Below are 14927 nucleotides of genomic sequence, written 5' to 3'. Positions count from 1 at the left end.
CCCCGATGACTTCTTACATTTTTTTGGCTCTTCGTCCAAAACTTGCTTATTTTTGCGATTTGTTAATGGGTTTTGTGTTGTTGGTCTCTGGGGTTTATCCCAAATTTTTCAGACTTCGGGGGAGAAGGACAATTGTGAGTTAAGAGGAGGACAAGTAACAGAGCCTTCCCTTTCATCAATTCCTGTTGGTGAAAAAGCAAGTCCTTCTCAGTTCTGTAGCAGTGCAGCGGCGGGGTCATCGGGTGAGTTATATTCGATGCGGCGAAAGCCACTAAAGTATAAGAGCAAAGGTGATGACGAAGTCCCTAGGAAAGAACAACAGCTGGAGCTGATAGATAATGTTACCGCACCAACTCCAAGTGGTTTGCTGACTGGATTGAAACCGGGAATCATTAACCATGTCAGGACTAAGAGACAGGTCTTCTCAATTCTTGAATCTCTGATTCGAAATGCTAATGACGATGCTACCATGGGGGAAACACATACCAATTTGAATGTCAAAGGTATCTATTGTTCTCATTTTACCTTGTTATTAAGATACCAATGTTAGCCAATACGAGGACTTTCACAATCAATGTTTTATCATTCTGTTGACCTTGGAATTTCAGAGTCTATCAGACAAGATAGTGCATTTCCCTTTAAGTTACCATTCACCGGGGTGTCTGCTAATGCCAATTCCATTACAAACCTAGAACAAGCCACATCTCTTGCTGTTGAAGGTCAGTACCTTTCATCTTGTTTCAGATGGCCTCGAGTAAACTTTTTTGATCTTCTGAATATGTCTGAAGTAGTGAGTGGTTAAGTCCCACTGAGAAAAATGAAGACTTTTGTCAATAAGGTTTCTTTTTTCTTTTGTTTGTGTGCAGGAAGAAAGCAAATGGATCAGAAATTGCTTCTCATTATCGAGAGGATCATAGCAGAAAAAAAGGCGCTAGAGAAAAAATTCACCGAGATGGAGAAGCTGGATTCAATATTGGAAGCAAATTTTTTTGATGAAGCAGAGAATAAGCTACTACTCATGGTCAGTATTGATACATAAGAAACATTCAGTCGGTGCATTTATCCTTTTCGATTACCATTTCATATTTTCTTGCTTTGGCAGAATGATGATATGAACATTTCAGTCCAGATATGAAATGGTAATCGAAAAGGATAAGGTATGAACATTTTTCCTTGATTTCATAATTAACTATGAAATATACCTTATGCTTTTCAGTCCAGAATGATGATATGAACATTCAGTCGGGAAGCCTGACGAACGCCTGTTAAAACGTCTAGAAAAGCATAAGGTATATTTCATAGTTAATTCCATAATCAAGGAAAAATGCCTTCCCTTATTTATGTCTTGAGTTTGAACCTCTCTCCTTAAACTTCAGATGGAGGCAAAAGAGGTTTTGAACAAGTTTAGTCAGTTTGAGAAGCACCTAGAGACCAAACAGGTACTGGAAATGAAGAACCTAGACCTAGTACGCCAAAGCAATGACATGCAAGCAGCGCGGAAAGTATTTATTGAGGTACATCTTTTTCATGCACTTCCTTTTTGTAACAAAATAATCCTAAATAATTGTTTTTTTTATTACGTTTCTGAAATGGCATTTACTTGATCAAACACTATAGTTTATTGGATATCTTCAATTTGCAATTACAGCTCCCAAGTTGTATGAACTGGTTGTTGATGTAAGACTCGATGATAAAATTGACAGAGACTTATTCCATTATATTGTCTATTAATACGTTGCTGCATGTACGAATGAATATAAGGTGGACCAACCTGCTAGTGATGTGATTAAGTTGTTTCATATATGTTGTTTACGGTTTGAAAAGCTCTTTTCTTCAGGGTTGGCCTGAGTTGGATGCTCAAACCGATATCGGGATAAAACTGATGGGAAAACTTGATGAGAAGCCCTTCCTGAATGTTTGCAAGAAGAAATATTCTGCACATAAAGCTACGGCTAAAGCTGCTACCCTTTGCTCTAGATGGCAGGAGAAGCTCAAGGATTCAGCATGGCATCCGTTTAAAAGGGAAGGAACCGGGGACAAAGCAAAAGTATGTTCTCTAACACTGTCACTATCCCACTTTGCAAGTCTTTTATCTCATGGATTGATTGTTAGTGTCTGGTCTTTCTTTGTCTACCCTTCTGCACCAATGGTTAATCAAATACAAAGGAAAAACCTGTGAATGTGATACTTCATACTTGCATCTATATGTTGGATAAGAGGGAGAAAAGACTGGTGGAACTTCCTGTGAGTGTTAGCAGTAATGGAGGTACTTTGTTTTGGTTACAGGAAGTGGTAGACGAAGAGGATGAGCAGTTGAAAAAGCTTAAAGGAGAGTGGGGGGAAGAGGTACATAAGGCAGTTAAAACAGTACTCGAGGAGATGAATGAGTATAATGCAAGTGGAATCCGAGAACTTTGGAACTTCAAAGAAGAAAGGAAAGCAACACTTCAGGAAGTGATTGAATTTATTTCGAACAACATCAAATAACGCAGAAGAATCTGAAAGGTGTGCTATATCTTCGGCAGTTAATATAGAGCTAACTTATGTAATGTGCTGGTTTAAATTTACATACGCTGCACAACCTTTGACCGAGGATTAGAAATTCGGGTCGTGGTCTTTCTACTCATGTTTTGGTATTGGCATAAATATTCTAGGTACCATAATCGTTTATATATCAATATTCTAGGTACCATAACCATTTATTTTGGTTTTACACAGTTACATCCCTCGGTTTTGACATTACACGGTTACATGCTGACATGAAAGATAGATCAATCCCCCACTTGTACTGTAGTGGTAACTCATCAGTTCTCACGTATGGTAGTCCTGACTTGTTGTTTCTAGGTGGTTGATCGGGGTAATTAAGTTGTCTTTGTATTAGCTTTGGCTTTTGCGTAGGATCAATCAAGGCGGTCCACGAATTTGACATCTAGGACAAAAACGAAAATTTAGAGTCTTAATCACTTGAATTATTGTGAAGGTAATTGTAACTTTTTATAAACAAATAATCTTAAATAGACATTTTCAAAGATTTGGACTTTTATTTGTTGTTTCTATTAAAATAAGGTTTGAATTTTCTAACTAATGAGCAGTTGTCCCTTATACACTTATCTAAAGACTAAACGAATGGTTTGTGTCCTGTGCCATCAGACTCGTGTTTGTCCTATGTGTTTTGATTTCTTCTGACATTGAGTGTATTATTTATTCAGACGGTCCATGTTACGTTGGAGTATCTCATATTAGTCATATATTCAAACGTCTGACCTGCCAGTTCCTCCATCGTATTTTTTACGTGCGTTGTGTCTTTATTTGTTTCCTGAAAGCAGAATTATTGTACCCATACTTTTAGCAATGGTAAGAAAAAACTTCACCAACAATAGTTCAACAAGGAAACGTTCAAAAATTATGAACACAAATTAATTTGCTAATGGAAAGCTAGTAATTAAACTTTCAAACATACAAGGTTGTCTATAACGAATGTGCATCTATTTCAAACGCATTTCTCAATTATTGGAAAATTTTTACACGGATATATATATATATGTTTCCTTTCTACAACATAAGCTTTTGGTTATGGCTGTCACTGTGAGTCTGTGAGCAAATGAACATTTGTGATACGAATGTATTAACTAGATGAAGTACTCAAGTAAACAGAAACAAAAGAAGAGTTGATATCTTGTAAAATCGACCGACAGGTCCATGATGATGTAACTGAAAAAGAGAGGTATTGTCATATATGGTGTCACCACTAAGCAACAAAGAGACGTACATTAGCATATTGTTGATGTATTGTAAATTTGTAAGTTGGTTAATAAAGCCCACCACTACTACAGTACTTCACAAATCACAACTAGGTTGACTTTTCGTTTCCTGTATTCGATTTGTCATCATTATTATCTCCCAAGCTTTAGTCCACTGATGAGTAGTGGTATATAAAATCCAAAAATATCAAATTATACAAACGAACATTATAATACTTTTCAATTCTTCTATTTTTATTTGGAGTGCAAAAAAAAAAATATATATTCTTGAACTGTTATGTATATAATATGACCGTACGTACTACGCTAACCAAAGCTTTCACTAGCCCACATACCCGAGTTTAATTTCTAAAAATATATCGAACACTCTATAGATTTATTTTCAATATAATCATTCTTGAAATATCATTAAACTGATGAATGAAGATTCTTGAACTACCCACTCTCATTCATATAAGCACATTTGTGATATTTTTGCGTGTATTTTTTTTGGATTCCTAAATATCATCGTTTTTTTTTAAAGCAAAGATTTTTAAGTTAGATAGTTGTTCATCTATCAATTGTCAACTGGATAGTTAAATAATTGACAGTTGAAGGAAAGAGGAACTGCGGAGCGAAGTTTGTTCCACATTTGTTAATTGATACACTCTACAAGCCACACTTGGAATAGCATAATTATCTATATAATATATAAAAAGATAACTATAAAATCATTGTCTAAATAAAGACATATCTTATCTAAATAACCAGTATGTACATTTAGCACAGCAGCCAATCTGGAATGACAAGTAATCTCTCTCGTACGTACGTGAACGTGACTATCTTTCTAGTTGTATAATTAATTATGCATAACAGTGGCCATATATTTTTTTGTGTATAACAATATCTTGTATATTATCTACTTCGGATATGCACAATTCTCTAGTTGTATAAAAAAATTCTATTATTTTACCAATATTATTAAATATATAATAAGATCTTTCAAACTTCTCTATATCTCTTTGATTTATTTATCTATAGATTTTATATGGTTCTTTCAGTTTAAGGTCTAGGATTAATATATCAAACATCCTTATTTTTATGAAAACATTATGATTTATTTTATGTTATGAAACCAATATGATTTATTTATGTTCTTTTTTTGGTAGGAAGAGGGAGCCTCCCTAACTTTATTCAGAACATATAAAATTACAATCTAAATTGTCTTGGGAACATAGTTCCACTAACATTCTCAAGCAAACAAAACTTGACACAATCTGGAACAGACTCCAACAAATGAAAACCGAAAGATAAAGAAAAAGCATAGTTCGCTAATCCGTCAGCAAGACGATTAGCTTCCCTATGGACGTGCGATATACGGACTATCCAGTCCCTTGATAAAAAGTCGTGGGACAGGCGTACTAGGAAAGACAATGGATGAGCATCACTGATCCCTGCTTGAAGAAAGTCAATCACCATCTCTGAATCTAGCTCAAGTTCCAACCGCGGTATCCGCCGCTCACAAGCAATATACAAACCGTAATATACTCCCCATAATAATTTATGGATTGCGCTTTCTGTATATAATTTACATTAAAACACAACTAAATTTTTCGTTGTCACATCCATTTGACAGTTGTTGTACCAATTGCATATATCACTTAGCATTAATCTTTTAATCATTTTTTGTGTGATCAAAATCCGAAGCTGAGATCTAAACTAACTATTAGAGTATGTATTCGCTAAAAAAATCAAATTTTTTGTAGTGGCTCTGAAAAAGTATGTCTAATGACAATGGATCCATGACCTAAATGATCCATTAACTACATTTCACGCGCATGAACAAAGCTTTTGTTGAATCCACCACCCTGACATCTCCACTGAAATCTCTAACTCTAAACCACATAATAAAATCTTATAGAGAACAATAAGAAAAAAACTATCACTTCGTCCAAATTTTTGTTTTTTGCTTTTGGCAAAGTCCAACTTTATGATTTGTGTTCTATATTAGAAGGAAAAAGAAAGAAGATGTTACTTAATCGATCGAGTATATTGTAATATCAAAATATATAAAATAGTTGTATTAGTGGATACGGAACTTGGGTAAGCATTACCTAGAAGCAACGTTGGCCACCAAACAAAAGCTCCACTCATTGGAGCAACGTGTGTGGAACCCAATAAACGAGCCTCATGAGACCCCAAAATGGCCTATCTATTTTAGTTGACCAATATGGTTCAGACCTGCATGGTGCGGTGCGGTGCACTCGTAGGGAGATATGTGTGTGTATGTGATTTTGTTTTTGTCAACATACATATTCATGTTAGTTAAATTATATTATAGAAATAGTTAGGTTAGCTAAATTTGAAGAACAAAAATTTACAAGACAAAAAATCAGAAGAGCGAGATCTCTATCACTATATGCACGAAAATGTAAGATTTCTATGGTTTGTAAAATTTTATCTTACTTTATTTCTCTCGAGTTCATATTTCATACAATCGCTCTCGATTAATAAACTATAGAACGCAAATATTCAAATATAACAAAATAACCTTGAAATTTATTAGAATCAGTTGCTATGTAGGGATAACAGCCGATTCTATATTGGTTTAAATTATAATTAGCAATAGGAAAACAATAAATTGCTAAAATAATTATTTGACGATGATAATTTCATCAATTAACGTGATATTATATTCATCATGCTTTTATACGACATCATTTTTGTGATCTTTGACCACTTAATCATAATAAGTTAACAAGTACCACACAAATCCTTATAAAAAAAAACTTAACAAAACCCTATGGTTCAGGGCAACAACTTCGAATTCATGTTTTCAATATGTAGCCCGGTGATTTTAACAAAAGCCTATTAAGACCACATAGTTATTTTTGTCCGTTATATAAACTAGAAAAGTCTCACGAGAGCCGCCGTCCGTGACACAGAGAGACAAACAATAGTACGAACTCTTAATTCTTGTAAATCTTTTTCGAGAACTAAATATTCCAAGTACTTTGCAACAAATAACGTAGACAAAATAGATAAAATTATCCAAATTCCCCTACGTGTCAACTTTTGCAAGCACTTGCTTTGAAGGTTCCTTCACAATCTCTCGTTCACAAATAGAAAAAGAAATAAAAAGCCAAAATCCTATCGAAAATATCATAAAATAGCTAGGAAATACCAAAGTTGAAAACATTGCTTGAAGATGACAGTCGAGATGATTCGGCAATATAAAATATTATGATTGTTAGCAGGGGAATGATTGGTTGCATTGGTACAATTTTTATAGTTGCTTGACAGCAAAGAAATTATTTGGTCTTTTTTTTTTCCTTTCTAGAAAACACATTGTCTAATGTACATAGCTAGTGAACTCAGGAAAGAGAGAATGTTATTTAGAACAAAATCAATCAGAAGATCATATGACTGATTAATAACTAATATTTACTCAATCACCTCTTAAATAATGGAGTCCAGTATAAACCTGTATCATCCGACAGTATCACTTCTTAATGTATATAGAATCGATTGCATGTTAAGATTATTTCTACACGTAATAACAGTATAGTAAGATTATTTTCCCGTATACATATAAGGTAAATTTTTTTTTTGTATATGCGAAATTCATCACATTATTTATTTATCGCCATACTGGAAACAAAACAAAACTAAGCATTGTGTTTTAAGAAAAAAAAACGAAGAAACAGCCAACTAATATTACCTGTCTTGTACTGTCTCAAATCTTGTATATAATTTTTAATGTTTGTGACACAAAATAAAGTAATCTGATCTCACAGCAGATGGCGTAGAAGCATGTGAAGATTGATGAAAAATGATTAAGTTGTTCCCGTGACCTGCAGACCAACGGAATGTCCACGGTCCATGTAAACCTTTTTCGTCGTTCGTGGAATCGTACCCCAAGTAAATACTCTACTCTTTTTTTTCTTAAGTCAAATATATATATACTTTGTTTTCTCGTCAGACATTAATAGATTAATATAGAAAACTTTGATTCAACAATTTATGGAAGAGTAATGATGCGAAATAGACTTGATGTCCGATTTTATAGTAAGTGGGATAAACTTATACTATATGAATTGCATACACAACATATTCATTTAGTGAGTCTAATTAAAAGTACACAGCTTAATATGAACTGACCCTATAATATAGTTACATGTCTAATGGTAAAGTTTGACATCATAACTATGATTAGGCCTCAATTTCACATGATTGGGTTTTAGCTATTTATCAATTATTACATCTAATACTATATCTTCAATTCTAAAAACAAGTTAATAATCTATGATTATTAAACTTGTTTATTTTATGAACTCATTCAAATTTTGCGATCTAAGGTCTTATATGAAGTATGAACAATCTACCAACAAATAATTCAGGGTAGAAAAAGTATTATAATCTTTTGACAACTAAGACTTTGTTTAAAATTTATTTTAACTCCGACGGAACAAAATTGAACGTAGTCTTAAGAAATAAGTATATATAATGATTTTTGTGTAAATTTTAGTATTTTTAAAAGGTATTTAATGATTTGACTATTAATCCAGACTGTTATCATGAAGTTGGCTAGACATTTACGTAATGCTAAATTGTTGGGTTTTCTTAATCATCTTTTAAATTGTCGAAATGTTCTCTGTGTAGTCGTATAAAAAATCCTTACAGTAACAAGTTGTTTAAAAAGATACAGTATATAGATAGTTGCTAGAATTTGTTTTTTTAGATTCCCTAGGAAGACAAAGCCTGCACCACTTTCCACTCATGAGTCTTTCCCATATCCTTCCATGATCTTTCTCTCTGCCATAGACATACCATACACATGTATTATGCATAATGTACAACATACTACACTACCCAACATACGTGTTTTCTTCATGTGACTTGTGAACCCACGACGGTGAAAACTCACATTTGTCCTCTACTCTATAAAGTGATTCTGTCTTTTTAAACAATTGAACCAAAAAGTTTAACATGAACTGTCTCCGACCGCCGATTATAATTTTTTTTATAAAATGCACTCTCGTTACCGACTTTTTATTAGATCCGGATTATCTTTTGTTCATTATCATCACTAGCGAAAGCTTGTTTACATCGACATTTAGTTACATGACTAGTCTTTTGATTAAATATTACCAAACATAGATACATTGTATGTACCTAATTAGCTTATGTTAATTACTCTGCATTCGTCTCATATTAAGTAACACTTACAGCGCTGATTTAAGACTAAAACTAACAATGAGATGGACTTAACACCTTTCGGATGTCAATTTATTAATGTCGCTCTCTACAAAAACAAAGGATTACATTCTGTTGCTTAACAAGACACCAACTACATAATGCAAGTTTCTTCAAGCAACCTATTTTTCCCACCAAAAAAAAAAGAAAAAAAAAAGAACATTATAAACTTACGCCAAGCCATATATAGTAAAGATTGAAATATCAAAAATTTACATTATAGATGCATAATTTTAATCACAAAAATTTTATTCTACTAAAGCTCTAACATAACTCATAAGGCTAAAGATCTTAATAGTTAGATATCCCGATTTCACCGAAACATAAGTGACTGAGTAGTCCATGTCAAACGTTTGTACACGGTAAACTCGAACCCAAAACTATAACAACTTTACGTCCTTAGCATTAGGAGCCGAGTAATATCGACTTAATTGTCAAATTGTGTACACTAAAATATAAATATTTATTTATCTTCACATTAAACCAAAAAAATATATATTTATTTAAAGCACATTAAGAAATATGTATACATATTTGTAAAATATATAAATATCTATATATATACATATTTTTGTAAAATATATATTTATTCGTAATAATATACTATATGTATATGCATATACATATATATACAGACAAATGTGTATAAAAGCTTGAACCCATCAACAAGCTTCCTCACAAAAACCCAAAACCTTAGATAGTATTATTTGTTTCATAAAAAAAAAGATGGGTTCCAAACTCATCTCTCTCTTTCTTCTTTTTCTTCCACTTCTAACAGTCACAATCTTGTCGGGAGCCGAGGAGGCCTTTGCTTCGGACAAGACAGTACTCCTTGTGAACGGCCACAACAGCACGGCTGGTTCCGGCGACGGTGGGATGTCGTCACTGAGAGGGAAGAAGCAGAGAAGAGCATCAGGATGTAACTTGTTCCAAGGCCGATGGGTGTTCGATGCTTCTTACCCTTTCTACGATTCGTCCACGTGTCCTTTCATCGACGGCGAGTTTGACTGTCTCAAGTTCGGCCGACCAGACAAACAGTTCCTCAAGTACTCTTGGCAACCTGAGTCTTGCGCCATACCAAGGTTTCTACTCTATACACATAATTTACTATTAAAGTTCACTCTCTCTATATGTTTACAATAGCTCAAAATGTTTTAACTAAACAGTAAAATTGGGAAAAACCACAAGAATTTGTTGGAGGATATTTCGAAAATCTCACAATCTTTGCATGATATAGCACAATAATTATTATTTCAAAATGTGTTTTTTCCTATATATATATACATATTATATATTGTATAATTAACTAGAAGTTGGTGTTGATAATATGTACTTATGTTTAAAGAAACGTGGGTTCTTTTCACAAATGAAAAGGATTGTTTATATTACTATTATAATAAAAGTAATTAAGTGGATTCTGTGATATCAAGAATAGAGAAAAGAGAGATACCATCAAGGCATCAACTTATGTTAAACTAAATTAATTTATACGTAAAAAATGCACGATGATGAATTGTTAATTACGTAATTATAGGTTCGACGGTGCGGCGTTTCTGAGGAAATACAGAGGGAAGCGAATCATGTTCGTGGGAGACTCACTGAGTCTAAACATGTGGGAATCGTTGGGCTGTATGATCCATGCGTCGGTACCAAACGCCAAGACCACTTTTACCAAGCGTACCCCACTCTCTTCTCTCACTTTCCAGGTCTCTTTCTTTCCTTAAAAAAAAAGTTATATATAAATAATCTGTGTTCTTTGGATAAAAACAAAATCTAATTATCAAACCTCACGACGAATAGTTGTCATTAACGTAAAATTGAACTGGCTGTCATTAATATTGAATGGTATTAGTCACGGACTATATAATATAATTCGTCATTTAAGAAAGAATTGAAAAAGCTGTTTTAGTGCTAATAATGCTTATTAAACATATGGTTGTTGGTGATCACATCCACTTGCTTATTATCTTTTAAAAACTTTGTTGAATTATTTGATTCTTCAGCTACTAATTTTGATTATGAGAAAAGTGACGCATAGGGGGAGTATTATTATTAAGTATAGAAAGATTCGATAGAACACTATAAATTTTTCTTAGGGATTTCTTGCAAACTTTGATATGTTTTTCCTTCATTCGAAAGCTATTTTTTATCTTTACCAGAATTGTGCAAAGTCCTTTATCACATTACGAAACTGAAAACAATATGAAATGACTAGTCTACTTCACTTGATATGGACCTCCAAACTCTTTTTATATTTATTTATTTATAAATTAAAAAATATAATTCGTACACTATTTTCTTACCACTATGCTATGAAATTTTGTCTCTTTTTATTTGTTCATGGTATTACTTTTAATAATTCAAAAATGTTTTACCAAAAATAACAATGAAAACAAATGAAAAAGGTACACTAAAACAACTCCAACAGTCCAACTTGTTCTTTATTGTTCCCTCTGTCTACTTTATACTACTATTCTCTTTGTTAAGAGAAACCTTTTTTCTTTCATTTAATAACTCTCTTCTTTGTAATGGAAATTATATATTTTGAATAGTCTATTATAAAATCTTGAATCTGGTTGCTTTGCTATTGTTATATAAAACTACAGGAATATGGTGTGACGTTGAATCTATATAGAACACCGTACATAGTGGATATAGCGAAAGAGAGAGTAGGGCGTGTGCTTAACCTTGGTGCCATTGATGGAGGTGCGGATGTTTGGAAAAACACGGACGTTCTTGTTTTCAACTCTTGGCATTGGTGGACTCATAAAGGCCAATCTCAAGGGTCCGTGCCATAAATATAAACAACCTATTTCATCTAAATCTACTGCTTTATTATAACTCAATGATAATCGTTAATTGGTTTTATTTTAGTTTTCTTTTATCTTTAATCTGTATTTATTTATCTTTTGTTGTTATATGAATTTAGGTGGGACTATATTCGAGATGGGTCGTCTTTGGTGAGGGACATGAACCGTCTTGATGCTTTCTATAAAGGACTTAGCACTTGGGCACGATGGGTTGATCAAAACGTCGACACAACAAAAACTCGAGTTTTCTTCCAAGGAATTTCGCCCACCCATTACGAGTAAGTCCACTAAAGTTGCGATGGTTTCAAACGAAAGAAACGATCGAGATCTAATTATGTCACATTGTTTTGCGGTTTGAGAAAAGAAATTTCAAAAAACTAATGTGTTTTTCTTGTGGGTGACAGGGGAAGGGAATGGAACGAGCCAAGGAAGAGTTGTAGTGGGCAAATGCAACCGTTAGGTGGATCAAGTTACCCAAGTGGTCAGCCACCAGCTGCAGGAGTTGTATCCAAAGTATTGAGTTCAATGAAAAAGCCAGTGTTCTTGCTTGACATCACCACATTGTCTCAGTTGAGAAAAGATGCTCATCCATCTTCTTATGGTGGCGATGGAGGAACAGATTGCAGCCATTGGTGCCTCCCCGGGTTGCCTGATACATGGAACCAACTTCTCTACGCAGCGCTTTCCATGTGAAAGTGTTTTAAGAATTATAAAGAAAGTCAAAACAAAACACCTTAATTCTGTAAATTACAATTCTTAGAGGTGCAAAAAAGAATCTGACAGTTTCCTTTGGAGAGGAGTTTTACGTGAAGAAGACTACAACTACTAGATGCATAAAGAAGATGAAGGATTGTAAAGCGCCTATTATTTGTCGTGTGGGAGAAACAAAACAATAAAATCTTAAAACCGTCTTAGTAGTGTGATATTGTTGTGTGATGATGCATCATTAGAAACAGATTAATAACAAAAGAGACATTCTCATTATAAGAGGAAAGCTGTTCTGTAAGACTACCACAAACTGACAAACAGAGATGACCATGAAGAACCCTAGATTAACACTTGATTTCACTAAGTCTAAGAGCAGTTCTGATTTGGGGGAAAACATTGAGATCACCTTCAAAATTTGAATCCTTTTTGCAAGAGGATTTGAACGCAGCTCATCTTCTCAATCTCTTTGTCTTCGTCTTCTTCTTCCTCTGTGTTCTTCGAATTCATAACTATGGCTTTTACAACATCCCTCAAAGGAATCTTAAGTTTCTTCTTCCCAAACCTCTCATCATCTCTAGAAACATCCCTCAGCTTCTCCGCCGCGACCTCGACGGTCGGATCTGTAGCATTCTCCTCCTCCTCCGTGCTTTCCACCGGGGAGACGAATCGAATCGCTTCACTCTCCACTGCAACCTCCTCATCAAATCCCGAACCTATCACACTATCCGTCTCTGAATCATCGGACGACGCAGGGTGAGATGCGGTTCCGTCGTTTAACGGCGGCTGCGAGACTCCGACGGAGGGATCGGAATCTGGAGGTGGTTGACCTGGTACGGCGAAGCCACATCTCTGTAGATAAACCTCCTGAGACGCAGATACATCGAAGATCGAACTAATCTTCTTATTCCCTTTCATTTCGTTCTCTCTGCAAATCTTGTTTTTTACTGTTTCATATGTATACTTAACCTTTAAAAGCTATAGAACTTTTTTAGGTTTTAAGGAGGGAAAAATTTCCCGCTCATTTTACAATGAACACGCACTACACTAAAATGCTACATCCAGTTAAGAAAGTCGAAAGAGTAGGCCTGGAGATAAAAACCATACCCGAATATCCAATCCGGAACCTGATCCAAAAAACCGGATTCGGGTTGGGTACGGGTTTGCCTATAAAACCTTATTGGATTCTATTTTTTAATACCCGTGAGTTCGAGTTAGGGTCGGTTAATACCCGATACCCGTTTGGGTACCCATTAAATCCGAACATATAAACATATTTATAATATTTATCATTAATATAATACAATTACCCCAAAATTATGATTATAATTTAGTTTTATACCTAAAAAAATAATCAAAATATCTAAAATATTTTGTTATGTAAGTCAAAATTTAACTAAATTTATTTAAATTTAATTATATTTTTTCGGGTACCCGGTAGTTCGGGTACTAATCGGGTTCTAAAATTTGTAACCCAAACCGACCCGAAACCGATAGTACCCAAACCGAACCGAACCCATATATCTAAAAATACCCAATGGGTTCTATTTTTCTAAACCCGTTTACCCGAACCCGAATGGGTAATACCCGAACCCGAACGGGTTACCCGAATGCCCAGCCCTACGAAAGAGTGTGTAACATTTTTTCTCATAAGCCATGTTTTTAACAGAAAAATATGAGATATTGTTGATGCAAAGCCTAAGCCAAATTGGTTTGGACATCAAAAATATACAACTAAAAGTGACTGCAATGTTCTACGACGAGGATGAAGTCGGCTCGGGATCAAACAGACACACACAAGGAAGAAGAGACTAGTAGCCAACGTAAACTGCGACATTCACTATGTAGCAATCTTCGTTTTTATCACCCATTTCTTCGACTAGAACGCCGCTCGAGCAAATCAGTCCTCCATCCACCACTTCCACATTAACAATCTTCCCGCTTCATAGAGAAATGCAACCAACCGTTAAAAAGAACGAATCCGACTCTCCAAGATTAAGTAACACAAGATAGATGTTATCCAGTACTACTACATCTATAAGATAAGATGGTGGTTCCATCTGAAATGTTTTGACATGGAATCTCAATCCAACTTCAACCTTCCAAAACATATTAGTAACTCATATCTATCTACAAAGCAAATTCTCAACTCCAATTATAGAGGAACTCTATGGTATAGAGGTTGGTTACTTTAGGAGGGGGGAAACTTACTATGGGAAGATAGACTTAACCTTGTCGAGATCAAGTTGGTGATGAAGAGAACGAGGCACTCCAAGCTTTATCTGCAACTTCATTTCCCCAAATGAAACTCCAGGAATCGAACCTTCGTCAACAACACAATTTTCAATTATACAGATCGTTTCAGAACAGATTCATAAAAGGAGGAGAGTGTTGTTTTTTTTTTTTGGGGGGGGGG

At 34.5% G+C, this 14927-nt stretch overlaps 4 protein-coding genes across 4 annotated transcripts in view; 2 read left to right on the top strand and 2 right to left on the bottom strand.

Moving 5' to 3' along the window:
• The window catches only part of LOC104741496 (factor of DNA methylation 1-like), a 3476-nt gene extending 776 nt beyond the window's left edge, over positions 1 to 2700 (top strand). The window contains exons 3-8 of the mRNA XM_010462375.2: positions 113 to 503; positions 609 to 719; positions 867 to 1021; positions 1377 to 1514; positions 1838 to 2047; positions 2287 to 2700. Coding sequence (XP_010460677.1) covers positions 113 to 503; positions 609 to 719; positions 867 to 1021; positions 1377 to 1514; positions 1838 to 2047; positions 2287 to 2487 — 1206 coding nt within the window. The 3' untranslated portion in view covers positions 2488 to 2700. The remainder of the gene's footprint in view (positions 1 to 112; positions 504 to 608; positions 720 to 866; positions 1022 to 1376; positions 1515 to 1837; positions 2048 to 2286) is intronic.
• Positions 9655 to 12729, top strand: LOC104741494 (protein trichome birefringence-like 38). The gene is made up of 5 exons (XM_010462372.1): positions 9655 to 10078; positions 10531 to 10702; positions 11603 to 11781; positions 11926 to 12084; positions 12211 to 12729. Exons 1-5 carry the CDS (start codon positions 9723 to 9725, stop codon positions 12497 to 12499), a joined length of 1155 nt encoding a protein of 384 aa, XP_010460674.1. The 5' UTR covers positions 9655 to 9722; the 3' UTR covers positions 12500 to 12729.
• On the bottom strand, positions 12879 to 13801 carry LOC104741495. The gene has a single exon (XM_010462373.2). The coding sequence runs from the start codon at positions 13427 to 13429 to the stop codon at positions 12923 to 12925; it is 507 nt and encodes a 168-aa protein (XP_010460675.1). The 5' UTR covers positions 13430 to 13801; the 3' UTR covers positions 12879 to 12922.
• Positions 14133 to 14927, bottom strand: part of LOC104741493 — a gene marked incomplete in the record, with an annotated part of 1739 nt that continues 944 nt past the window's right edge. The window contains 2 exon segments of the mRNA XM_010462371.2: positions 14133 to 14452; positions 14723 to 14834. Of these exon segments, the coding sequence (XP_010460673.1) occupies positions 14323 to 14452; positions 14723 to 14834 (242 nt within the window).

This window comes from Camelina sativa, chromosome 14 (genome assembly GCF_000633955.1).
Source record: "Camelina sativa cultivar DH55 chromosome 14, Cs, whole genome shotgun sequence".
Taxonomy (NCBI): domain Eukaryota; kingdom Viridiplantae; phylum Streptophyta; class Magnoliopsida; order Brassicales; family Brassicaceae; genus Camelina; species Camelina sativa.
This window is presented reverse-complemented; position numbering and strand designations above follow the sequence as displayed.

What these genes read in the sequence shown, in the direction of transcription:
- LOC104741494 (XM_010462372.1), top strand. Translation starts at nt 9,723, where the DNA reads ATGGGTTCCAAACTCATCTCTCTCTTTCTTCTTTTTCTTCCACTTCTA. An exon ending in GAGTCTTGCGCCATACCAAG is followed by an intron (nt 10,079 to 10,530) that starts GTTTCTACTCTA and finishes ACGTAATTATAG; the next exon opens with GTTCGACGGTGCGGCGTTTC. An exon ending in CATAAAGGCCAATCTCAAGG is followed by an intron (nt 11,782 to 11,925) that starts GTCCGTGCCATA and finishes ATATGAATTTAG; the next exon opens with GTGGGACTATATTCGAGATG.
- LOC104741495 (XM_010462373.2), bottom strand. Translation starts at nt 13,429, where the DNA reads ATGAAAGGGAATAAGAAGATTAGTTCGATCTTCGATGTATCTGCGTCT.